This window comes from Bos mutus, chromosome 18 (genome assembly GCF_027580195.1).
Source record: "Bos mutus isolate GX-2022 chromosome 18, NWIPB_WYAK_1.1, whole genome shotgun sequence".
Taxonomy (NCBI): Eukaryota; Metazoa; Chordata; class Mammalia; order Artiodactyla; family Bovidae; genus Bos; species Bos mutus.
In genome coordinates this window covers 26,931,282-26,956,035 of record NC_091634.1, presented here as the reverse complement: position 1 = coordinate 26,956,035, position 24,754 = coordinate 26,931,282, and the positions used below count along the sequence as shown (strand labels likewise).

General features: G+C 42.9%; 1 protein-coding gene and 1 non-coding gene across 2 annotated transcripts in view; both read left to right on the top strand.

Moving 5' to 3' along the window:
- The window catches only part of PRMT7 (protein arginine methyltransferase 7), a 39,792-nt gene that overhangs the window by 2,509 nt on the left and 12,529 nt on the right, over positions 1 to 24,754 (top strand). Inside the window, exons 2-8 of the mRNA XM_005896520.2 lie at positions 1,071 to 1,248; positions 4,020 to 4,056; positions 9,301 to 9,450; positions 16,578 to 16,686; positions 21,547 to 21,659; positions 23,739 to 23,980; positions 24,177 to 24,357. Of these exons, the coding sequence (XP_005896582.2) occupies positions 1,154 to 1,248; positions 4,020 to 4,056; positions 9,301 to 9,450; positions 16,578 to 16,686; positions 21,547 to 21,659; positions 23,739 to 23,980; positions 24,177 to 24,357 (927 nt within the window). The 5' untranslated portion in view covers positions 1,071 to 1,153. The remainder of the gene's footprint in view (positions 1 to 1,070; positions 1,249 to 4,019; positions 4,057 to 9,300; positions 9,451 to 16,577; positions 16,687 to 21,546; positions 21,660 to 23,738; positions 23,981 to 24,176; positions 24,358 to 24,754) is intronic.
- LOC138991871 (small nucleolar RNA SNORA19) lies at positions 6,658 to 6,785 on the top strand. Its single transcript, XR_011467769.1, has one exon. It is a non-coding gene; the product is annotated as a small nucleolar RNA SNORA19 (small nucleolar RNA).

The window sequence follows — 24,754 nt, the reverse complement described above, 5'->3', positions numbered from 1 at the left end:
TGATCTGGTGACATTTCATTTATTCGAAGCCTTTTTTTTTTAGATGAAGAAAGTTAAAATTGCTTTTAAAATTCAATACTGAGTAGATAAGAAGTAACTGACATAACAGTAATATAATAACGTAATAATATAACATAACAGTGAGGCACTAAGAAAAACAGTATAATTAGAAAAAGAACAATTACTATTACTTTTGAAGTCTCCTGTGAAGGCCTTTGATTTTGAAGGCCTTTGTGGATTCCATCCTTTTCCCTTCATTCCTATAGGTAACCACTATCATCATTCCCTGTTATGCTTTCGGTGTGATCCCTGAAGACTATATTCTCTGTTGCATAATTATGAATTTCATATGAATACAATCATGTATACTCTGTGGTTTGCTTATTCTTTGGCTTGGTGTTATATTTTGGGGATTGTTCATGTTGAATGTTAGCTATGATTTATTTGCTCAGGTGAGGTTTACTTAGGTGAGTTGAATTACTATTTCTTTGCATATTTCCTTAAACTAAATTTTACTATTCTAAGACAGTATTGCTGACACTCCTTTATTGCTTCACTTTCACTTTTCACTTTCATGAACTGGAGAAGGAAATGGCAACCCACTCCAGTGTTCTTGCCTAGAGAATCCCAGGGACGGGGGAGCCTGGTGGGCTGCCGTCTATGGGATCGCACAGAGTTGGACACGACTGAAGCGACTTAGCAGCAGCAGCAGCAGCAGCAGTCTCTGTGTTCTCCCTTTTCCTTCTAGGCCTTTCTTCTGCATTATTTCTCTTCTCACCTGCCTTCACCTGAGGCTGTACTCAGGTGCAACTCTGAGGCTCATTTGACCCCATTGAAACCATGGAGGCCTGCTGAAGTTTCCAGATAGCTTTCTGAATTTTTGTCTTAATGATTTTTGATGTTGTGTGCTGAATATAAAACTAAGTAACTCTTGATGGGAAGATCGAAATTCTGATGAACTAATATTTTCAGTGTCTCTGACATTTTCATCCATTTTATGAGTTCTTTTTTTCCCCCTTGTCTTAAAAATTCGTTTCCCTCTGTATTTTGGGGCATTATGATTTGAATAGATTTCTGACGATCAGACTTGTCTACAAGAAGTCAACTGGCAAGGCTGCTTTTCTCTGCTAAAGCTGAGAAGCTGATTGACATCATGAAAGTCTTCTGTGGGCGGGCCAATCCGACCACAGGATCTGTGGAGTGGCTGGAGGAGGATGAGCATTATGACTACCACCAGGAGATTGCAAGGTAATGGGGTTTTTTTTGTTTTTCCCCACAGTTCACTGTAGCTGGGTAGGGCCGTTGATCTCAAAGCAGATTCCTTGGAATCCAGTCTGAGTGGGGAATAGATTGTCACCAAGTGCTTCTGACCAGGGCAGTGTTGCTCACCAGCAGGTCTGCTCAGCTAGGTAGGTTTGTGTGGGAGTTCCACAAAGTCATACCTGTGTGGAGAGTCAGACGTTGTGTAGCAGCCATATCAGAGCCCCAGAGGATTTGTCTAGTGGACCAAAGAGGACCCAGGGTTCAGTAGTAGTAACAGCAATAGACGAACTTATGAAACTTAATTATTGAGTCACTGAAATGATGACACATTTATCATATGGTTAAATTCTCTTTAATGGAAAACATGGGGGAAAGTGAATTATTTTTTTTCCTTTGGAGGGATGTTTAAAAGTATGTCAGTGAGTTACTGTTATTAAGCAATCATTAAGTGTATACAACACTGTGTGAAGGCTGTGAATACCAAAATGAAGAAGATCAGGTTCTGGTTCTCAAAGAACATGCAGATTTGTGGAAGAGACAGATATATAAAAAATTATGACACCATGAGATGAAGATCAGTGGAAATGGGCACAAAAGTGCATGGAAGCATCAAGAACCAGCTCTGCTGGGAGAGTGATAATTTGAATGATTTCTCAAATCTAAAGAGAGAGTGATTGCTTTCCAGGCAGCAGGGATTATGTGCAGACTTGCAGATGAGCTAGTTTGGGGAATGACTAGCAGGTCACTGTGACTGGAGTGTGGTGAAAAAGTAGCGCTGTGGTGAGGGAGGCTGCTGAAAAGGTGGGTGGCGTCATGTTGTAGTTGGTGGGAGCAAAATGCTGGAAGAGGAGCACAGTTCTCTTAAGTTCTAGCTTTGCCACTTAAGTCTGTGACATTGGCCAAGCTTCTAAACTTCTCTTAGCCTCGAAGTAGTAATATGTGCCCCGTGTACAGTATAACAGTACATGCCTCAGTATAATAACATGTATCCCATAGTATGATACCTTTTTCTTACCATCGTTTGATGATTGAATGAAGTACAATGTTTGGTACAAAATAAGAGCTCAAATACATTACTTTCCAAGTATTTTGGATGTTATTTTCTGAGTGATTGAGATGTTAAATAGGGAAGAAAATAGATGAGGTTGCATTTTGGAACATTCCCTGAGAGCAGTGTGGAAAGAGCAAACAACTTGTGGGCATTTGGGTAGATATCGCAGCCCCATGGCTGAGACAGCAGAGGTGGAGAGAGGAGGAGAAAGCTTTGAGGGAGCCTAAGTTTGGTAACTCTTGGGTGCAGTGATGGAAAGAGAGAGAAAATTCAAGAAGCACCAAGATTTCTGATTTGAGTAAGTGGATGGAAAACAGTTCCATCCCAAGGAGAACACAGGAGGAATGAATGTTGTTGGGAGATGAAGATTAGTGTCTGGGTTTGGCCATCCAGATGGAAATGCCAGTGGGCAGATAAATTATGGATCTGGACAGTTTGCAGTTATTAGTGAGAGTTGAAGCTGGAAGAGATTGCAGGCTTTCAGAGATCGTGTGGGATAAGAAAGGTAGAGGGCTGAAGAAAGAATCCTGGAATATCTGGTGAGGCAAGACAACAAGCAGGGGATGGCCAGAGAGTAGAAAGGAAGAGAACATTTCAGAAAGGGGAGTGTCTAGCAGGGTCAGAGAAATCTTAGCTGTTAAGTGATGGGAATGAGCTGGTGGTGCTTAGGGAGAGTGATGTCAGTGGAGTGGGAGGAGTGGGTGGGTGATGAGGCAGGGAAGATCAGGTGTGAAAATGTCCCTTTTGAGGTGAAGGAAAGTAGAAAGGACCAGATTTCAACTAAACACTCATAGGTAGGTTCACATGTTAAAAACCTTGGTATGTCATTTAAAAAAAGAAGCAGCAGAACTGTTTGCTTTTGGTGCAGTGCTCCTCAAAATGTGGAGTATGAAGTGCCTGTGTCACACTTGCCTGGAGCACCAGTTCAAGTGCAGATTTCCAAACTCCAGCTCCATCTTCTGGATCAGAAGTTCTTTGCGTGTATTGTGGGAAGCCACATGTTAAAAAAAAAGCTCTCCATTAATTCTGATGTTGATCGGAAGCTGGAGGCCCTCTCTTTCTTGAGAGTGCCTTAATTCTCACCTGGAACTCTCAGAAAGCATCTTTGGGTTGAATCTGCTGAGTTCTGGGGATTATCCTAACCCTGCCAGAGATTTTTCAGATTTGTGTATTATTATGGTAGAACATACAGATAAGCAGCCCTCTTCTCTGTAGTTTGATGAGCTCTTCTTAGTTGTCCCTGATGACATAAGGGAAAGTGCCTTCATATACACAGCAGGCATATAGATTCTCTTTCCCTGATTGTTCTCCTTGGTGTTCCTGCCATCTGTGGTTATCCCTGTATACAAATATATGTAAGACTACGTGAAGTGTTAGACACATCTGAGTTGTTCCTGAGGAAAAAAATTATATGATGTATAACATGATGAGTATGCTAGGACTGTGGAATTACTGTGACAGGGCCAACTATCACAGGAGTTTCAATCCAAGATTCTTTACTAAAAATAAACATGTTTTGCTAAGATTTTTTTTTTGCTACAGTATGAGAGAATGACAGCTTATAGCTCTGTTAAAATAGTTTAAAATGGACCAGGATGTTTGTTCTGTCTGATGTAGGAATGCATTTATGTATGTGTATATTCTCATACGTTGATGTTTATCATTATTAGCAGAGGTTTCTAACTTGTCTTTTTATTTTTTTTAGGTCATCCTATGCTGATATGTTGCATGACAAAGATAGGGTAAGTGTAAGAGGAAACTGTTATTTATTTATTTATTTATCTTTTTGAAACTGTTATCTTAAAGTGGTGTTTGAAACCTTCCACTATGTGGTTAAAAACTGCCCCCAGAGGCACGCTGTTAGAATGACGCAGAGAGGCAGCAGTAGGGTGCACTGCTTGGGAAAGAAGGAGTCTGGGTCCTTCTTGCTCCTCTATTACTGACTTGAGCATGACCTTGGAGAAAACATGAGACCTCTGCAGACCTCACTTATTAGAATTTATAATGAGTGGGCCATACTAGCTGATTTCCATAATCTCTGGATACAAAATACAGTTTTACCTGGAATAGTTACTTTGTAATTTTAAAATAGAATCTCTAGAGGTCACTGCAGACTGTATTTTGTAAAGTATATTTGGTTTTCACTGCAGAATTACATTTCAGCTTTTCTCTTTCATTTTTGTTTCATCTGAGTTCTCTTTGTTTGAATTATGTTATAATTCTGGTCTTATCATGGTTAGCAACCCAGGATTTCCTGGTCTCCCAGAGTGCTTAACTAGTCAGCCTCATCCAGATCGTTCAGAAATTGGGAGGCTTGAAGGAGAGGGATGCAGGGCCAGGCTTAAAAACTGAGCAGTGCTTGGCAGAAGGATCAGGGCACATGGTAGGGCTGGTCATGAGGCTGTGTTGGTGGCAGTGTCTCTTTCACCCAGCCCGGATTAACTGCCTGCTTCTTGGCAACACTGTGACAGAAGGGCCTCCTTAAGCACCATTAGTGTTCAGACTACACCACAGGGGCTAAGTGCCTCCCTCATTTTTGTCAAATATCCAAGTGCCTTTGCTGATCTGCTGAGGAATTACAGAATGGAGAACAAACATTGTTGGCTTTTGACTAATCCTCTGTAGTTTAACGTTCTTGACTTCTTGTTGGACTCATGGGCCTGTGAGCCTCTCTGATTTTTAGTGTCATCTCTAGAGAGAGTCCTTTTTGACTCAGCTTCCAGAGGATTTGGACAAATGGTGATGTCGTCCATCCGGTCAGCCAAGCCAGGAAGATGATGTCTTTCCCTTATCTAAGCCTATAGTTGATTGACCACCAAATTCTATTGTTCTTTCAACCCCACTGCCTGCTCAGCACTCATTGACTGGTGTCGGCCCCTCTTTTCCTTCCTCTGTGCTGCTGCTGCTAAGTCGCTTCAGTTGTGTCCAACTCTGTGCGACCCCATAGACGGCAGCCCATGAGGCTCCCCTGTCCCTGGGATTCTGTAGGCAAGAACACTGGAATGGGTTGCCATTTCCTTCTCCAGTGCATGAAAGTGAAAAGTGAAAGTGAAGTCGCTCAGTCGTGCCTGACTCTTAGTGACCCCATGGACTGCAGCCTACCAGGCTCCTCCGTCCATGGGATTTTCCAGGCAAGAGTACTGGAGTGGGGTGCCATTGCCTTCTCCGTCTTCCTCTGTACAGCAGCCCTAAAACCCTTCAGTGTCCTCTTGCTGCCTTTGAGGTAAACTTCAAATTCCTTGATGGAACATTCCTGGGTCTTCATTATTTAACTCTTAACTTCTATTCTCCCCTTCCCAGTTCTATACGTGAGGAAATGGAGTCAGAAGTTGCTGGTTAGTGACAGTCAAGAAAAACATGTTTCTCTGTACTTTTGTATCGTTCCTTACATTTTGTTGTTGTTTTAAAACACTTCTATTATCCCATAAAATCAATCCTGGTACTCAACCTTCTGGTTGCACCCCCCTCCCACAAGGCAACCGCTGATAGATTTTTCTGTCTGTATAGTTTTTGCCTTTTTTGGAAATTTCATCTTAATGAAATCATATAATATGTAGTCTATGTGTCTTTTTTCCTTCATTCATCATTTGAGGGTCATTCATGTTGAGGGTATTAGTATCCATTCCTTTGTATTGCTGAGTAATACTCCATTATATGGATAAACTGTATTTTATCCATTTACCAGTTGATAGACATTTGAATCGTTTCCAGTTTTTGACTGTTTTGAATAGTCCTGCTTTGAACATTCACATGTAAGTCTTTGTGTGGACATGTTTTCATTTCTTTCATATAAATATATCAGAGTAGAATTGCTGGGTCTATATGTTGAATGTACATTATTTAACTTTGTAGTTTTAATATATTTGGAAGGCAAATAAGCACATGAAATTATTTTTTCTAATGACTAATAGTGTCAAACATCATTTTATGTGCTTATTTGCCATCCAAATATCATCTTTAGTGTAGTCTAGGATTATGAACTCACATAGGACTCTTTATGGATACTGCCAGTTGTCTTTTAAGAAGCTCCAGGCAATGGCACCCCACTCCAGTACCCTTGCCTGGAAAATCCCGTGGATGGAGGAGCCTGGTAGGCTGCAGTCCATGGGGTCACTAGGAGTCGGACACGACTGAGCGACTTCACTTTCACTTTTCACTTTCATGCATTGGAGAAGGAAATGGCAACCCACTCCAGTGTTCTTGCCTGGAGAATCCCAGGGACGGGGGGGGGTCCTGGTGGGCTGCCGTCCATGGGGTCGCACAGAGTTGGACACGACTGAATCGACTTAGCAGCAGCAGCAGCAGTAGTAACTTCAAAGTTGGATAATTAAAAAGTGATCGCTGTGCACATTTCATTGTCTTTTTTCTTTATGTCAGAGAAAAGATATTTCTGATGTGCTAAATAAACATGTGGAGGTAAATTAGCAGCATGACTAATTTAGTCATTGCTGTCAGTCACCTTCAGACAACAGTCAATAACTTCAAGTTACATTTTGTATTTTTTTGCATTGTGTGATGGTTTTGTATGTTAAGAAAATTGAAAAAGTATTGCAGGTATTTTAGTATTTGTTGTATAGAAAATACAACTTTTTTAAATTAAAAAAATTAAAAGTGATAGCTCATTTAATGGATGTTATTTATTTGGCACGTATTCCAACCCTGTTTCCTGTTGAGGATGCTGCTGATGAGGGTTCTCAGGTGATTGGCTCGCAGACTGAACTGAAGCTCCCGAACCAGCTCCTAGACCTGCTCTCTTTCCATTACCCCACAGCCACAGCTGCACAGAGAAATCTGCACCGTCCTGCTTTTTGTGGAAATAGTGTATTTGATGTTCATTTTCCTAGTTGAACAATTCTATCGGTTGCCATCCTGATTTATTTTAACTTTTTTTCTTTCTTTGCCATAAAAAGCACGTAACATAAAATGCCATACTGATTTTATCCAAGACAAAAATGCAATTACTTTAGGAGTCAAATATTTCTGTGAGGCTTACGGTGAAGTAACAGTCCCCTGGTGTATCATTTCCCCCAGACAAAACATTTTTATGCTTACACTCAGAGGCAACCTCCTTTCTTCTCTTTGAACTGTTTGTTTTATGTTTACTTCCAGACCTAAATAACTATTATCTACTGACTTCCCACTGTAAGAGCTAAGAATCTGATATTCTTTCAGCTCCTCCTTCCCACTCGTTCTCCTTTCCTCCCAGCACAGTTATAGTTTTTGCAAAATTAATATTCAGTGTTTCAGTAGGCAAGTCACTTAAATTCTTTATGCCTCTGTTTTCTCATCTGTAAAATAGGGATAGCAATAATACCCCCTTTTGTGACGAAGTAAGCGCTTATATAAATGTGTGTTAGTTAAAATCACGTTGACTTTATTAGGCATGTATAAACACTGTTCACAGTTGAGCTATGTGATAATTTTGATTGCTGTTCCTTTCTTGCATTATTCTTTGTTAATAATTAACTTATTTTTGCTTTATGTTTTATGTAGTCATCCTTTTATGCCCATACTTTCTCCCCGTAGTCTAAAATTTCTCTCCAAAGGAAAGTCAAAACAGTCGGCTGTTCTGTCAGTTTCATCTTAGAGATTGTTCCTGGGTCATTTTCCCCAGCCTCAGTCTGGACTAGGTGCGTTCTAGACCTGCAATTCTTGTTGTCTGCAGATCTCCTTTGCTCCTCTTTTTGTATTGAGTCCTCCGTTTCCTGGGTCTCCTTGTGTTCCTCTTTGGTTCCTTCCCTCTTTAGTGAAGCTCATCCTTTATCACATTACTCTGAGAGGGTTCATGGGGAGTAAGGTTTTTGAGGCTTGGCTTATCCGAAAACGTCTTTATTCTGTCCTCACACTAAGGGCTGGATTCTAGTTTGGAAATCACTTCACTTCATAATTTTGACATTATCACTCCATTTGCTTTTAGAGTTCAGTGTTGCTATTTTGAAATATAGTACTATTCTTTTTTTTTTTTTTTTGGCTGTACCACACAGCCTGTGAGATCCTAGGGCCAGGTACTTAATTAGCCAAAGTGTTACAGAGGAAAAAAAAATATAGATATAGATATATATGATTAAATTACTAAGGACTTGAACTAAAAACAAAGAAACAATTTCCTGAGAAGAAAATATTTTTTAGCCCAGGAAGCTGTATGAATTAAGAGTCTAGTGAGGAAACCAAAAGCCACATTATATGTTTCAGTGGGCTCCCCTGGTGGCTTAGTGGTAAAGAATCCCCATGCCAATGCAGGAGACATGAGTTCAATCCTTGGGTCTTGAAGATACCCTGGAGGAGGAAATGGCAACCCACTCCAGTGTTCTTACCTAGAAAATTCCATGAACAGAGGAGTCTGGTGGCCTACAGTCCATGGGGTTGCAAAGAGTCAGACACCACTGGGCACACAAGCATATGCATCTGTTTCAAGAGAAGGAATTGGTTACAGAGGTATGGGAGGACTGGGAAGCACCAGGGTAACCTTGTGGTAGTAATTGCAGGAAGCAGTTCCTTTACCTGGGGACACAAAGGGAGAAGACTGGAGTTCCCAGAACCTAGACGTGTGGAGGAGAGGTCCTGTGGAGCTGATGCTCAGATCTCTGAAGGGAATTGCTACTTGAGTGCTGCTCCTAGCTCTGAAGGGCCTGAAGAGAGTGCACATGTGGGAAGGAACAAGCTTTCTCCATCCTCTAGTTCCTGTGTTGTCCAGTCGTCTAAAAGCTGGAAAGAGGAGAGTGTGGTTTGCAGAGCGTGAGCCTCAGCGTCTCTAAGCAGATTATGGAAGAGTGGGTGTGGAGGGGAGACACAATTACTTTATAAATTTTAAGAGGCTGACCCAGTGCTCCTGGAGCCTCGGGAGGCCTGTTCAACTCAACCAGTGCAAGCCACAGAGGCCACAGGGTTGGGACTTCACTCTGCTGCTGCCAACTGTGACTCTAGAACTTCACAAAACACTTACAATAACTGATATGAAGTAACAGTTGTTTCTCCCTTTCTCTTAGAATATGAAATACTACCAGGGCATCCGGGCTGCTGTGAGCCGGGTGAAGGACAGAGGACAGAAGGCCTTGGTTCTTGACATTGGCACTGGCACAGGACTCTTGTCAATGATGGCGGTCACGGCTGGTGCCGACTTCTGCTATGCCATTGAGGTGAGGCACACTCTTCATGTGTATGTTCTCTGTCCTGTGTGGAAAGTTTCTTGTGTGCCTTGCACTCTCCCGGTCCGTTTCTTCACAGACATACATGGAGTGTTCGCTCCATGCCAAGCACAGCGCCAGGTTCTGAGGACACAGAGATGAATCAGACACCATTCTTTCCTCCAGGAGCTCATTTTCTTCTCTGAAAACAGTGATTCTCAGCCTTGACTGAACATCAGAATCACTGAGGAGCTTTTAAAAAATTCTAATGCCTAATCAGTTGTTGTCCTGCACGCCCCCACCCCCGATTTTAATTAATAGTTCTGGGATGTGGCCTGAGCATTGGGATTTTTTAAAGTGCATCAAGGTTGAGATCTACTACCTTAAATGTCCTGACAGAGCTAGCTATCTTACTGCATTTACCTGTAGTTTGGCAATCTGCCATTTCACTCCTTTAATAAAATATTAAACAAAATTATTTTTCTGGTAATGCAAATAATAAGCTTCCCAGGTAGCATTAGTGGTAAAGAACCCGCCTGCCAATGCAGGAGATGCAAGAGACGCAGGTTGGATTCCTTGATCAGAGATACTCTAGAGCTGGAGGGAGGGTATGGCAACCCATTCCAGTATTCTTGCCTGGAGAATCCCATGGACAAAGGAGCTTGGTGGGCTATAGTCCATAGGGTTTCAAGGAGTCAGACGAGACTGAAACAGCTTAGCACACATGCATCTGTGCGTGCAATGTGAATAATACATACCACTATAGGAAATTTGGTAAATATGAAGAAGTGTATTGACTCAATAGATGACTAACCATTGTTAAAATTTTGGTGTATTTTGCCCTACAAAAGTTGTTTCATATTGTGATTAAGTTGCAGATGACAAAGTCCCAAAATAACAGTGGCTTAAACAGAAGTTTTTTGCTTTCTCCCGTAAAGTATAGAGGTCAACACTCTAGGGTGCTCTGCCTAGACTCCTTCCAGCACCTGCCTCCTACCCCCATGTCTACAGGGTGGCCCTCAAGCACATAGTCTAGAAGGGTGACAGTTTAGGCTGAGGGAATACCGTGGTGTGTTTGGAACAGTGTTGTCCAGAGTTGTGGCAAATGATGTCATGGTAGAAAAACCCAGAAAGGTAGATTGTAGCCAGACTCTGGAAGACCTGAGTGTCACATTAAAGACTTTAATTGTGAGTTAGGTGTTAATGGGCTTCAAGTTTCTGGATAGTCCAACGGTAGTGGTAAGGTTGTGAGTGTGTGCATGTACCCACATGTAATTCTGTACACTTGTCTCAGGATTTCATTAAAATGATTAAGGGTCATTCTTTGCCTTTGGAGGCGTCATCAAGGCTCTGAGCTGATACAGAGAAATCAGCATTTGAAGATAGTTGCCTTGATAGCCTCAAGTAGATTTTATCTTCATAAATGAAGAAGCCAAGACACAGGTTAAAGTCTTAAGTCCCACATTTAATAAGTAGGAGGGCTAGACCTGGATCTTGGTCTTTTGGTTCCTAATTTGGTGCTCACTCCACACTGGTAGCTTTGATAGGATGGTGTATGTGTGTGTGAGAGAGAGTGCTAGTGTGGGTGTCTAGGGTGGAGGCAGGGATGCCATTGATGATAAGAGGAGTCCCTCTTTCCAGTAACTTATTTTGTGGGAAAGACCCTGCATTTCATTTTGGACATGTTACGTATGAGACAGCTGTTGGGGCAGGAGCCAGTACCTTTGTGGACTGCTAATGAAAAACATAGGATGAGAACATACTTTTTGATAGTATTGGTAGAACTGTTTTCTTAGGTTTTTCCATATTTCCATCTCACTTGACCTGGATTTCTAATCTCTTGCTGTTCTGGCTTGTGACTGTCAGACCTCTTCCATTTGACTCTTCAGATCTTTATGGTGGCCTCCCAGTTTTTGCTCTAATGACTACCTGGTTGATTCTTTGGTCTTCCTGTCTTTGGACTGCCCTGTGGTTTGCAGCTCCGCCTGAACTGCATGGCAACAGGAAAGACAGGTCCAGAAGAATGAGTGAGAGAGAACCTGATGGTCCCTAGAGACGGGAGTCTGAACCTTTTGAGGGTGATGTGTACAGTGGGTTTGGGACTCACTTGCTAAAGATATGACAAGTAAAGCTGGCAGTGTAGGGGGTTGTCCAGGGAGAGAGTAGACTGAAAAAAGCAAAGGCAGGATGTGTTCAGGGGGCTGAGTGAACAAGAGTGGCCATGAAGTCAAGTCCAGTCAGAAGTGAAAAGACCCTAGAAGGCAGGTGCAGATGGCGTGGAAGTCATGAGAAAGAGGGAGTGATCAGCAAGTGTGGATGTTACTAGAGCAGCACTGTCTATTAGAACTTTGTGATGGTGAAAATCTATGACTGTGCTGTCCCATATCATGGTCCCTAGCCACATGTGGCTGCTAAGTACTTGAAATGTGACTAGGAGAACAGCTCTTCCTAGGCCTGAGGAGCTGAAATTTTAAAATATTACTCCATTTTAATCCATTTACATCTAAATAACTACATGTGGCTACTGTATTACTACAGGTATGGAAATTAAGCAGAATGGGGGCTGAGAAAGCTATGGGTTGGCAGCTAAGAGGTTATTGGTGACCCCCTTTAGGCAATATTTTCAGGAGAGTAAGGTTGAGGATTGGATGGAATATAAGAAATTAAAGGCATTGTCTGCAGGCTACTCTTTTAGTACATTTGAAAAGGAAGGAATCTTGGGGAGGATGTGTTGGTTACAGTGACTTCTGTGGCACAATGACTTGAAAACCAAGCATGATCCTGGCTTCCTCATTTTCTTTCTCCTTTTTAAGGGCAAAAAGAACATTCCCAGGAATCTCTAGCAAACCTCTCCTTGGATATATCATTGGCCAAAATAAAGTTAAATGCTGTTTAATTTATTTCATTTACCTGGCAAGAAAGATTCACTTGCTCTTAGACCAGACAGTACATCCCTTGAAAGAAGATTAGTTCTGCAAACCGATTTGAGGGCTAGGGGAGAACACAGGATGATGATGTTGAGAAATCAGCTTCAGGGTTCATTCGATACTGTTTGAGGTAAGTTCTTGAGTTCTTGGTGGCTGAGGAAGAGGCTGTGAAGGACAGACTCTGCAGGGTCAGCAGAGGAGATGAATGAAGGGGCAGGAGGGCTGAGAGGGTGGTAAGAGCACGTGATACTTTTGGGGTGGAGGCAGACTGATTGGTGAGAATTGAGGGTCTGAGGCCCTCCAACGACATCAAAACCATCAAACTAGAGCCTTGAAATAATTTGAAACAGATTGTGAAAGTTTTTTTCCCCCTACCCGAGCACATATTTTTTGTAGAAGTATATAGCATTTTCCTCTTGATTGTAATAGAAATATGCTTTTGTGGCAGAAAATATAGGTGGATACAGAAAAGGTCTTAGAAAAAAATGGAAATCTTGTCATTATGACTGGTCACTTTATCATTTTCTAGAATCAAAATCATTTCTAAAATTCAAAAAGGCCAAATAGTTGTCTGAGGAGGCCTTAAAAATAGCTGAGAAGAAAAAAAAAAAATAGCTGAGAAGAGACATAAAAGGCAAAGGAGGAAAGGAAAGATATACCCATCTGAATACAGAGTTCCAAAGAATAGCAAGGAGAGATAAGAAAACCTTCCTAAGTGAACAATGCAAAGAAATAGAGGAAAACAATAGAATATGAAAGACTAGAGATCTCTTCAAGAAAATCAGAGATACCAAGGGAACATATCATGCAAAGATGGGCTCGATAAAGGACAGAAATGGTATGGACCTAACAGAAGCAGAAGATATTAAGAAGAGGTGGCAAGAATACATAGAAGAACTATGCAAAAAAGATCTTCATGACCCAGATGACCACAATGGCGTGATCATCCACCTAGAGCCAAACAGAAGGCAATGGCACCCCACTCCAGTACTCTTGCCTGGAAAATCCCATGGATGGAGGAGCCTGGTAGGCTGCAGTCCATGGGCTCGCGAAGAATCGGATATGACTGAGCGACTTCACTTTCACTTTTCACTTTCACGCATTGGAAGAAGGAAATGGCAACCCACTCCAATGTTTTTGCCTGGAGAATCCCAGGGACGGGGGAGCCTGGTGGGCTGCCGTCTATGGGGTTGCACAGAGTCGGACGTGACTGAAGTGACGCAGCAGCAGCAGGAAGTGTCACTATGAGCAAAGCTAGTGGAGGTGATGGAATTCCAGTTGCATTATTTCAAACCCTAAAAGATGATGCTGTGAAAGTACTGCACTCCATATGCCAGCAAATTTGGAAAACTCAGCAGTGGCCACAGGACTGGAAAAGGTCAGTTTTCATTCCATTCCCAAAGAATGGCAATGCCAAAGAATGTTCAAACTACCACACAATTGCACTCATCTCACACTCTAGCAAAGTAATGCTCAAAATTTTCCAAGCCAGGTTTCAACAGTATGTGAACTGAGAACTTCCAGATGTTCAAGCTGGATTTAGAAAAGCCAGAGGAACCAGAGATCAAATTGCCAGCATTCGCGACATCTTTGAAAAAGCAAGAGTTACAGAAAAACATCTAATTCTGCTTTGTGACTACACCAAGCTTTTGACTGTGTGGATCACAACAAACTGTGGAACGTTCTTCAAGAGATGGGAATACCAGACCACCTTACCTTCCACCTGAGAAATCTGTATGCAACAACAGTTAGAACTGGACATGGAACAACAGACTGGTTCCAAATAGGAAAAGGAGTACGTCAAGGCTGTATATTGTCACCCTGCTTATTTAATGTATATGCAGAGAACATCATGTGAAATGCGGGGCTGGATGAAGCACAGGCTGGAATCAAGATTGCTGGGAGAAATATCAATAACCTCAGATATGCAGATGACACCACTCTTATGGCAAAAGTGAAGAAGAACTAAAGCACCTCTTGATGAAAGTGAAAGAGGAGAGTGAAAAAGTTGCCTTAAAACTCAACATTCAGAAACCTAAGATCATGGCGTCTGGTCCTATCACTTCATGGCAAATAGATGGGGAAACAGTGGCTGACTGTTTTGGGGGGCTCCAGAATCACTGCAGATGGTGACTGCAGCCATGAAATTAAAAGACACTTGCTCCTTGAAAGAAAAGCTATGACCAACCTAGACAGCATATTAAAAAGCAGAGACATTGCTGACAAAGGTCTGCCTAGTCAGAGCTATGGTTTTTCCAGTAGTCATGTATGGATGTAAGAGTTGGACTGTAAAGAAAGCTGAGCGCCGAAGAATTGATGCTTTTGAACTGTGGTGTTGGAGAAGACTCTTGAGATTCCCTTGGACTGCAAGGAGATCCAACCAGTCAATTTCCTGAATATTCAGGAAATGAGTCCTGAATATTCATTGGAAGGACTGATGCTGTAGCTGAAACTCCAGTACTTTGATCACCTGATGCAAAGAATTGACTCACTGGAAAATACTCTGATGCTGGGAAAGATTGAAGGCAGGAGGAGAAGGGAATGGCAGAGGATAAGATGGTTGGATGACATCACCAACTTGATGGACATGAGTTAGAGCAAGCTCTGGGAGTTAGTGATGGACAGGGAAGCCTGGCATGCTGCTGTTCATGGGGTTGCAAAGAGTCGGACACAGTTGACCAACTGAACTGAAAATTTCCTCTATGTGCGTATGGCTGCATGTGCATCTGTATGTTTCATGCAGTGATGTGGTCAGAGCTATGCAATCTAAATTGGGCAGGTGGGAAACTAAGAGATAGAAGAGCTTATGTTTAGGGACACATGAAGGGTTCAGGGAGGACTTCCATCAGGAGGGGATTTGTGCTGCCCTGAAAAGCTGGGTTTGCTTTGGCAGGTGGTGGTAGGGCAGAGAAGGCTCAGGCTTGCCTCCTGCCTGTACAGTGAGGAGATGAGTGTGGCTGTAGCGTTGGTAGTGCATATGTGTATTGGGGGTGGTGGTGGGATGGGAGGAAGGCTGGGTAAAAGTAAGGTGGTCCATAGTATGGAGGGCCTCAGATACCATAAGAGAATATAGGCTGTGTTCCACTAGCAGTGGGGATTTGAGACAGTTTTGAGCAGGAGGGTGAGCTGCTCACACTTCATATCTAATATAGTCTCACTTTCCTCTAGAGAGCACATCACTTCACATCCCAGGTCCCCAGTCATGGTTTTGTGAGGCACATCCCCTTTGCATCTCCCTCTAGCATAGCACTGATACTGCCATCCTTACTAGGTGGTGTAGTCTCCTTGGAAGTCCTCTGCAGCCCTCCTTTGCCTTGCATGTAATGGGAACACCTAGCTGCAAGTTAAACCTAGTAGAATCTCATCCTTTTGTGTTCATTTCCATGACACACATTTAGAGATGCATTTAAATTACATAGGTGAAATCTTGTGTATTTAGATCAAAACAGCCCAACAAAATATTTTGCCTGTATCAAATGGTAACAAAGGTACATTTTATGTATTCAGGAAGAAATTCCATAATTGAGGCCTCTTTTACTTCAAATCAGAGGACCAGAATCAAGGTATATCTTGCTAACCAGGTGTTCAGTTCAATTCAGTTGCTCAGCCCTCTGGAAGCTGGGTCAAAAAGGACCCTCTCTGGAGATGACACTAAAAATCAGAGAGGCTCACAGGCCCCTGAGTCCAGCAAGAAGTCAAGAACGTTAAACTACAGTTCAGTTCAGTCACTCAGTCTTGTCCAACTCTTTGTGACCCCATGAACCGCAGCATGCCAGGCCTCCCTGTCCATCACCAACTCCCGGAGTCCACCCAAACCCATGTCCATTGAGTCGGTGATGCCATCCAGCCATCTCATCCTCTGCCGTCCCCTTCTCCTCCTGCCCTCAATCTTTCCCAGTATCAGGGTCTTTTCCAATGAGTCAGCTCTTCACATCAGGTGGCCAAAGTATAGGAGTTTCAGCTTCAGCATCAGTCCTTCCAATGAACACCCAGGGCTGATCTCCTTTAGGATGGACTGGTTGTATCTCCTTGCAGTCCAAGGGACTCTCAAGAGTCTTCTCCAACACCACAGTTCGAAAGCATCAATTCTTCTGCGCTCAGCTTTCTTTATAGTCCAACTCTCACATCCATACATGACTATTGCAAAAACCGGGTGTTAGGATGTTATTTAACTTACTGCTTATTTTTATTTGGGTTTTCACTAATTTTTAGGTTTTCAAGCCTATGGCTGACGCTGCTGTGAAGATTGTGGAGAAAAACGGCTTCAGTGATAAGATTAAGGTTATCAATAAGCATTCCACTGAGGTGACTGTAGGACCAGGTGAGAGCAACACATCTTGTGACAAAAGCTTTACTTGCTCTTGTGGGAGAGAGAAAAAGGTTTATTCCAGCTTCTGGGAGAGATATACCCAGGTAATTGCACAGAATTGGGACCTCTCCATGTGCTGGTCTAAAGATAAGCACTTCTCTATTAGTTTATTTCTCCACTAATTAAAATAAATGAGGAATGAGTAAACCAGAGCCAATCAAGTATATGAGTGTTGATGTAAACAAATGAAACCTTTTGCTTAAGCAGGTTGAAATACTTGTCTGGCTCAATTTATCTGGTTTTGAGTTTTATTAGACAGAAACAAAACAGTAAAAGGTTGACAGTGAGAGGTTCGCTTAGTTCCAGTATCTGGTCTCAGTATGAGCATAAGAGATTTGCCTGTGTGACTTGGTCTTCAGATTTTCAGAATACTTTTTATAGTTTGGGAATTTGAATCAGACTTTTGACATTTCACATGCTACTGATACTGGGAGAGCACAGTGAAAAAGATTTACAAGAGAAACTTCTAGCATGAAGTTATGGATATTAAACATGCAGTATTTTAAAAGAAGCATCTACCTAAATTTAGCATTTTTCTCACATTTGAAAAGCATTTTTTTATGGAAGATCTGGAACGTGCACAAAAGAAGGGATTGATATTCCCTTTATTTATTTTTAAAATCTACCATACATACAAAAGAGTGCACAGATCATCCCACTTTTAATCAACATTACTGAGGTATGATTTATTTATTTATTTATTTGGCCACACCGCATGGCTTGTGGGATCTTAGTTCCCTGACCAGGGATTGAACCCGGGCCCTCAGCAGTGAAAGTACAGAGTCTTAACCACTGGCTGCTAGGGAATTTCCTATTGAGGTATAATTTATATAAAGTGGATGCACCCATTTGAAGTGTATAGTTTCAGTTTTTTTTTTTTTTTTTGGGTCTTTTAGGTCTGCTCTATATAGTTTCAGTTTTAACAAATGTAAACACAGTTGTCACCACTTCTACCATCAAGATACTAGAATGTCTCCATCGTGCCCAAAGAGATTCCTCATGACCCTTTACAGGCATTCCATCCCTATCTGTGGCCCTAGGCACTCACGCATCTGCTTTCTCCATTATAGATTAGATCGGCCTTTTCTAGAATTTTGAGTGAAATTATAGTGTGTACTTTTCTGTGTCTGCTTTCTTTTTTGTAGTACAGGGTTTTTGAGTTTTGTCCAGTGTTTTATGTATCAAGTGTTCATTTCTTTCTGTTAGTGAGCATCACTCATGTGGATACATTCTATACTCTGTTCATTGCTTTACCTACTGATGGACATGGGTAGTTTCCTGGATGGGTCTTTTGGTTCACTGATCCCTTTTTCTACAGTGTCTGATCTGCTGTCAAGCACATCTAGAGAACTTTTCATTTCTGATACTCTATTTTTCATCTTTAAAATTCCCTTTGTGGTTTTTTCTTTTTTTTAATAACTTCTGTTGTTCTTATGTATTCTTGTGTTCCTTTAAATAGTTAGCAGATTTATATTAGCTGTTTTAACATCCTTCTATTCCACTGCCTCTCTTTGTCTTTTCTGGGTTTCTTGTTTTGACTCATTTTTACCCTGGTTCTGAGTCCTGTTTTCCTTCTTTGCCTGTCTGGTAATTTTTATTCAAACGTTGTGTATATTGGGAGATTTACATTGCTAAGTGCTGAGTTTTGTTGTCTTCCCTTAAAAGCTTTGTCTGGCATGCAGTTGGATTTCTTGCAGATATAAGCCTTTCAAGGCTTATTTTTAAGCTTTGTTGGCACAGGCTTAGAATAGCTTTAAGATAGGGTTTCTTACTTGCAGCACTGTTGACATTGTGGGTTTAGTAATTCTTTGCTGGGAAAGTTGTCCTGTGCATTGTGGAATGTTTACTCCTGGCCTCTTAACTGGTGGAAGCTCATAACATCTCCTTCCTCAGCACCATTTGTGCCTATCAGAAATGTCTCCAGGTATTGCCAAATGTGCCAAGTGTGGGGTGTGTGCATGCAAAATCTCACCCTGTTGAGAACCCCTCCTCTAGGGCTGCTTCAGCTATACTAGTACAGCGTGACCTTTCTGGGGTCTCTGCTGAGAGCCTGGGTCATGGCTGATCAGAACTAGAATGTTGCTCAGTCCTCTGAGCTCTGACAATTGCTCAGGTTATAGCTACATGGTCATCCTTTGCCCAGCCTTCTAGAGGCTTACCCTACGTGTGTGTGTTTGGATATATTCAGCAAGAGACATGAGGGGAGCCTTGTGCAGATTTCCGAAGCCCTTTTCCCATGTAGCTTCCTCTCCGACTCTCACTCCCCTGAACTCGTCTCTTCTGTCTCATTCAGCAAGACACTTTGCTTGGCTTCTCACTATGTGGACAAAGGTCTGGAAAGTGCCTGCCGGCTGGGAGCCAGGGCAACAAGGGTTCACTTTGTTTCCTGCTGTTCACTGTCCAAAAACACTTGTTTTATATATTTTGCCGTGTTTTCTAGTTGATTATGATGGTAGATAAGTCTGAACCCAGTTACTCCATTTTGACCCAAGGTGGAGAACGTGTGGCATGTCACTTATTCTGTGCCCTGTCCTGTGCCACCTCCAGACTGTGTGTTCACACACTCAGCTTTCTTAATATCTTTCTATGTAGTGATTTTAACCTCAATAATGAAATAATTATGTAATTACGTATTTAATGTTTCTATCGCCACACAGCTGAAGCATCCTGAACTCATGGGCTGTGTGATCTTACTAATTATTCCATTCCATGATTTGGCACAGGGCCTGGCACATGGAAGAGTTCAGTCATATTTGTTTAGTGAGTAGACTGTCAACTTTGCTTGGTCCTTAACTTGTGGTAAATGGGAAACACTGCAGCTTCGATACTGCTGCAGTTCAGGCCTTCTGAAAACTCTCTCTTCCCAGGCCTCAGGGACATCTCCCAGTCTTTGTTCTCCTTTGCAGCTTCCTTCCTACTCCCAAATGCTTATTTCCAAGCTTCTGTTCTGAGCTCTTTTAAAAAACGGCATCTGGGTTTGTTACCTGTTCCCCCAAGATGGATTACGCACTAAGATGTGTAGTGGCCAACTTGGGGCGGCATTTATTCGTCCATCTAGTCATTTGGTGAAAATGTCTGAGGCCCCTGGGGTAACCGCCCCCACTCAGGCTCCCCCTGCATGTCTGTTCCCTTCTACAGTAGCATTCACAGGCTCTCAAGAAGTATTTCTTGAAATCCATTGAATCATAAAGCTTTATCTTTGAAGCAGATTTGGACAGTAAATCATTTTAAGTTACATAATTGGCTTAAAAAGTATTCACAAGGTAGGATTGGCAGGGCTTGGTGATTGATTGGGATGTAGGGTGACAAAGAGGGAGGGTTCAAGCATTTAGCTGACGTTTGTTGACTGTTTTGGGGTGCTGCTAGGCATTGTTCTAGGCCCTGGGGTGCAGAGGTCACCAGGCCAGTCAGGGTACCATCCTGGAGCTGGCCAGTGATGCCCATGTTTCAGGACTCTGTGATTGGTGGTGCCATTCATTGAGCAGAAACATTGGACAGAGAAGCACGTGTGTGAGTGGGTTGGTCAGCTTAGTTTGGGACAGTGTATTTCACTTGGAGTCTCCCTTGATATCAGAGAGGATGGGCAGTGACTTGGAGGGTGGTCTGTGTACCAGGAGATAGAAGTTTCTTCTCAGCCTCTTTTCATGTCGTGCTGCCTTTGAGCACACATGTACTTCACAGGAACTGGACAGGCTTACCTCTGTTATCTAATTACCACCACCATGTGAAGCAGATCTCGTGACCAACCCCTCTTTTACAGATGAGGTGACTGATGGTCAGGACTGAAGGTTCAAGGTTAGAAAGTGGGATCCAGGCCCAGGACTCTATGACTCAAGGCTCATGCTGTCTCTGCTACACTTGCCTTTGAACTCTTAATGCTGTTCTTTTCTTGCATCACCCATCCTTGTCCTCTGTGTAGGGAAGATGAGTGGGCTTTGTCAAATTATAATTCATGAGCCATTAGGAGTATTTACAGTTAATTCTTCATGATGAATACACCTTCCAAAGTCAGTTTTGTTTCGGCTCATTAAAAATTGTAATTGTAGAAGTAACATTACAATTGTATTATGGAGGTTTAAAAAGTAGAAAAGCAGAAAGACCTTCCATAATCCTGCTATCCAAAAAAACTGTTATTTAGGGGATTGTTTGGCAGCAAGAAACTAACTTGATTCAGGGGGATTTAATATAATGAACTGGGGCCTCTGAGTTCTGGATCTCAGTTGTATCTTTAGGTATCAGTGGAATCAACCTCTGTCTTACTTTGATTTTCTCTCCTCTGCAGCCTAGAAATATTTGAAGTACCAGCATTCAGTCTCTGCTTTTCAAATCATTTTTGCTAATTTAATAGTTAATAATTTAATTGTTTGTATCTCTCCAATTTGCTAATAAAAATGAAAATATTTTCATATAGTTGATTGATTTGCTTTCTATTTTGAATTGTCTGTTTTTTGCCTGGTGCTCTTTTGGAATGTTTGTAGTTTTTTTTGTTTGTCTGTTTTAAATCAGTTTTACAAGCCCCTTGCAATATTAAATAGAAAAATTGAAAGAGTAGTACAGTGAACACCCATGTTCTCTTAAGCAAGACTTAATCAGTTGCTGGCATTTTGACATACACGTGCATACCAAGGTGGATTTTATTTTTTTTCTGAACTGTTGGGAAGTCAGTTACAGACATGATGACACTTCTAAACACTTCAGCATATGTGTGTGCTTTTAGTTATAATGACCTATTAACCTTTTTTTTTACGTATTTGTTGTAAATATTTGCTCTAATCTGTTGCTTGCTTCTGACTCTTCCCTTGTGTTTCTCAGATGGTGACATGCCATGCCGTGCCAACATCCTGATCACGGAGCTGTTTGACACGGAACTGATTGGGGAGGGAGCCCTGCCCTCCTATGAGCATGCACACAGGCATCTTGTGCAGGTAGGGGACTGCAGCTGCCCTCGGGCAAATTGGTGTGATCTCACATGGCTTTTATCACTGCACAGTACTCTGCACAGCCCCAGCCCCAGAACCTCTCTGTATCCCCTCGGGCACCCTTTGATTCCTATGAGATTTTGGTTCTCCTCAGTCATGACTTCCTCTTGAATGCTGAGTCTTAGTAGGTTAGAGTCAAAAGACTAGAAACTATCTTCAGATTCAGTTCAACAAGCATTCTTACACTGTGTATAAGGTCTTCTAGCATCCAGGGAGAAGTGTAAGATGTCCTTCTTGCTTCTAAGATCCACACCAGTCAGCAGTGGTGAGGACTTAATGGGCCGAATGGAGAGGTAGGCAGAAGCACTGCTGATGTTTGGTTTAAGGCCAGTGGAAAAAGTCAAGGGTCAGGAGGGAGATGAGGGCCTGCACAGAGAGGGTGGAATCTGGGAAGGTGCTGAGGAAAAGGAGAGATGTCCCAGGCCGAGGACCTGTTTAGTGGGTAGTGAGAGCACCGGTCTGTGGTGCTTGTGAGCTCACAGTGGAAAATGGGTAGAGGGTAGGCCTTGAATGCCAGGCTGTTGATAACCTTGAGTGGTGATAGCCTTTGACAGTTGTTTTGAGAAGGGAAAGATATACTGAACATGTTAGTTCAGAGACATTGGCCTTGTTTTTTTATGAACATAAACGGGGAGGTAGAGACTGAGGCAGAGGCCAGCTGGGAAGGCATGTGTGTCTGCTGCTTCTGCCGACACCTGCCATATGGGCAGCATTCTCATGAGCCTGTAACTGTCCTAGCCTGGAACTCTCTTTGGGGGCGCTTAGTCTCCCTGAAGAGAGGAAGGAGGCTCCTCCCAATGCAATTGGTGCCTGAGTCCACACTGCTCACATGGTCAGCATGTGAGGTAATTGTCCTGCGGATTCCCATACTGTGTGAGATGTCGTGTCATTTCCAAAATACAGAATTCTGTGTTTGAAATTATTTTTTCTCTACATTAAAGCCATCAATTAGATGAATCCTTGAAATAGAGAACAAGGATATTTAGAGTTATGTTAATGTTGTCCAGTTTGTCTTTCTCTGATTCATCTCATAATTAAAAGGTGCACTAGCAGCTATCCTCAGCTTCCTCTCCCAGTTGGCCCATAGCAGCCAGGTGTTTGCTGTCCACTCTAATCATTGTCCCTATCTGCCCAGCCTGAACTTGAAGGAGCTATGGCAACATGGTCTCCAGTACCTTGTCCCTCGTCCTGCCACATTGAAGGTCATGAAACTGGGGCACTGGGGCGTCTGACAGACCATGTGGTGTTGCAGTGGCCCAGGAATTGGTCTCAGGAGACACCTTTATTGGTGCCTTCATTTTGCTGGGCCCTTTTTAGGGTACCAAGAATATGAAGGTGAGCTCCTGGCAAGGCAGATAGGTGGACAGGTGGTCACAGTACGGTTTGGGGTCTGCTCTGATGGTAGTTGGTGGGGTGAGGTCTTGCCCACCCTGCTGGGGGAGGGTGGGGAGACCCCTAGTGCTTGGTGTGTAGAGGGTGTCGGATGAATGTATTGGAGGGTTGGAGGAAAACTGGATGAGAGGCTGCAGCCACAGCCAAGTCGGCAGTGCCCAGCCAGGAGGTCAGGTCGGTTGAGGATGGACACTTGTCTACTGGGCTGTGCCATAAGAAGGTTCTAGTGTCCGGGTGAGAGCTGCACTGAAGGGAAGCTCTGAGCCTAGTGCTAGGATTTCTATTTAACAGGAAGACTTAGACTCTTTCTTCAAAGTCTGTGTGGGAGTTAATCAGCATGATGACAATTAAGGTTTATTTTTGAAATATTCAAGAGTGTCAGGTAACTAGGAACTTAGCTGACATAAATGATCTTAGACATAATGTGTGTTCTTTCTGCAGTCTAGTTTCTTCCTTTCCCAAGGGCTTTGGGCTGAAAACAGTTCAGTGTCCTAATAGTGATAAGGCGTTAGATGTTACTAAACTTGCCTCGTATTAGGGAATAAATCTCTTTTGCTCAATGGGAATTACTGTGGGTCAGTGTAACTGGTTATTTTTTTGTTCTTTTGTTATACTTTTTGAATATAAACTTAGGCAAATTGTGAAGCAGTGCCTCACAGAGCAACCGTCTATGCACAGCTGGTAGAGTCCAGGAGGATGTGGTCATGGAATAAGCTGTTTCCCATCCGTGTTCAGACCAGCCGTGGAGAGCGGGTCATCATCCCCCCCTTGGAACTGGAGAGGTGCCCTGGCGCGCCCTCTGTCTGCGACATTCAGCTAAACCAGGTGTCGCCCGCTGACTTCACCATCCTCAGCGACGTGCTGCCTATGTTCAGGTACCAAGGGGCCACCTAGGGTCATGGCGCTTGGAGACAATTGGTAGAATTAGGTCTTTGGCAGTCGTTATTGTATTCATTTTGACATCAGGAGTCCATTGCAAACAAGTCTCATTGCAGGTGAGGTTACCATAAAAGCTTAAAAATGGACTGTGTGAGCTTAAAATCTGCCTCAGTTCCCAAATGTTCTTTACAGTGTGGACTTCAGCAAGCAAGTCAGTAGCTCAGCAGCCTGCCATAGCAGGCAGTTTGAACCGCTAGTGTCTGGCCGAGCTCAGGTGGTTCTCTCCTGGTGGGACATTGAAATGGACCCTGAGGGGAAGATCAAGTGCACCATGGCCCCCTCCTGGGCACACTCAGACCCAGAGGAGCTCCAGGTAAGAGGCAGGAGCTAACTAAACACATTTTCATGGAAATCAGCAAGTTGTCATCCACTTTTGGTCCTGGGGAAGGAGCATGTTGGGTCTTAGATTCACAAGCATTTAGAGACAGAAGGGACTGAGTTCATGGCCAGCACCAGTGGTCACAGTGAACCACTGGGCAGCTTTTGTGTGCTGGCTCTCCTGTGTCTTGGCACAGCCACTGTTAGACCTGGCCCCTAGAGTAATCCCAGGGGACCTCAGATTAGCTTGGAGTAGAGAACTACTCTGGGAGATACAAACTCAGGGAGATAGTGAAGGACAGAGGAGCCTGGCGTGCTGCAGTCCTCGGGGTTGCAAAGAATCAAACCCGACTTAGCAGCTGAACAGCAGAGAACAACAGCCTGTCTGCAGC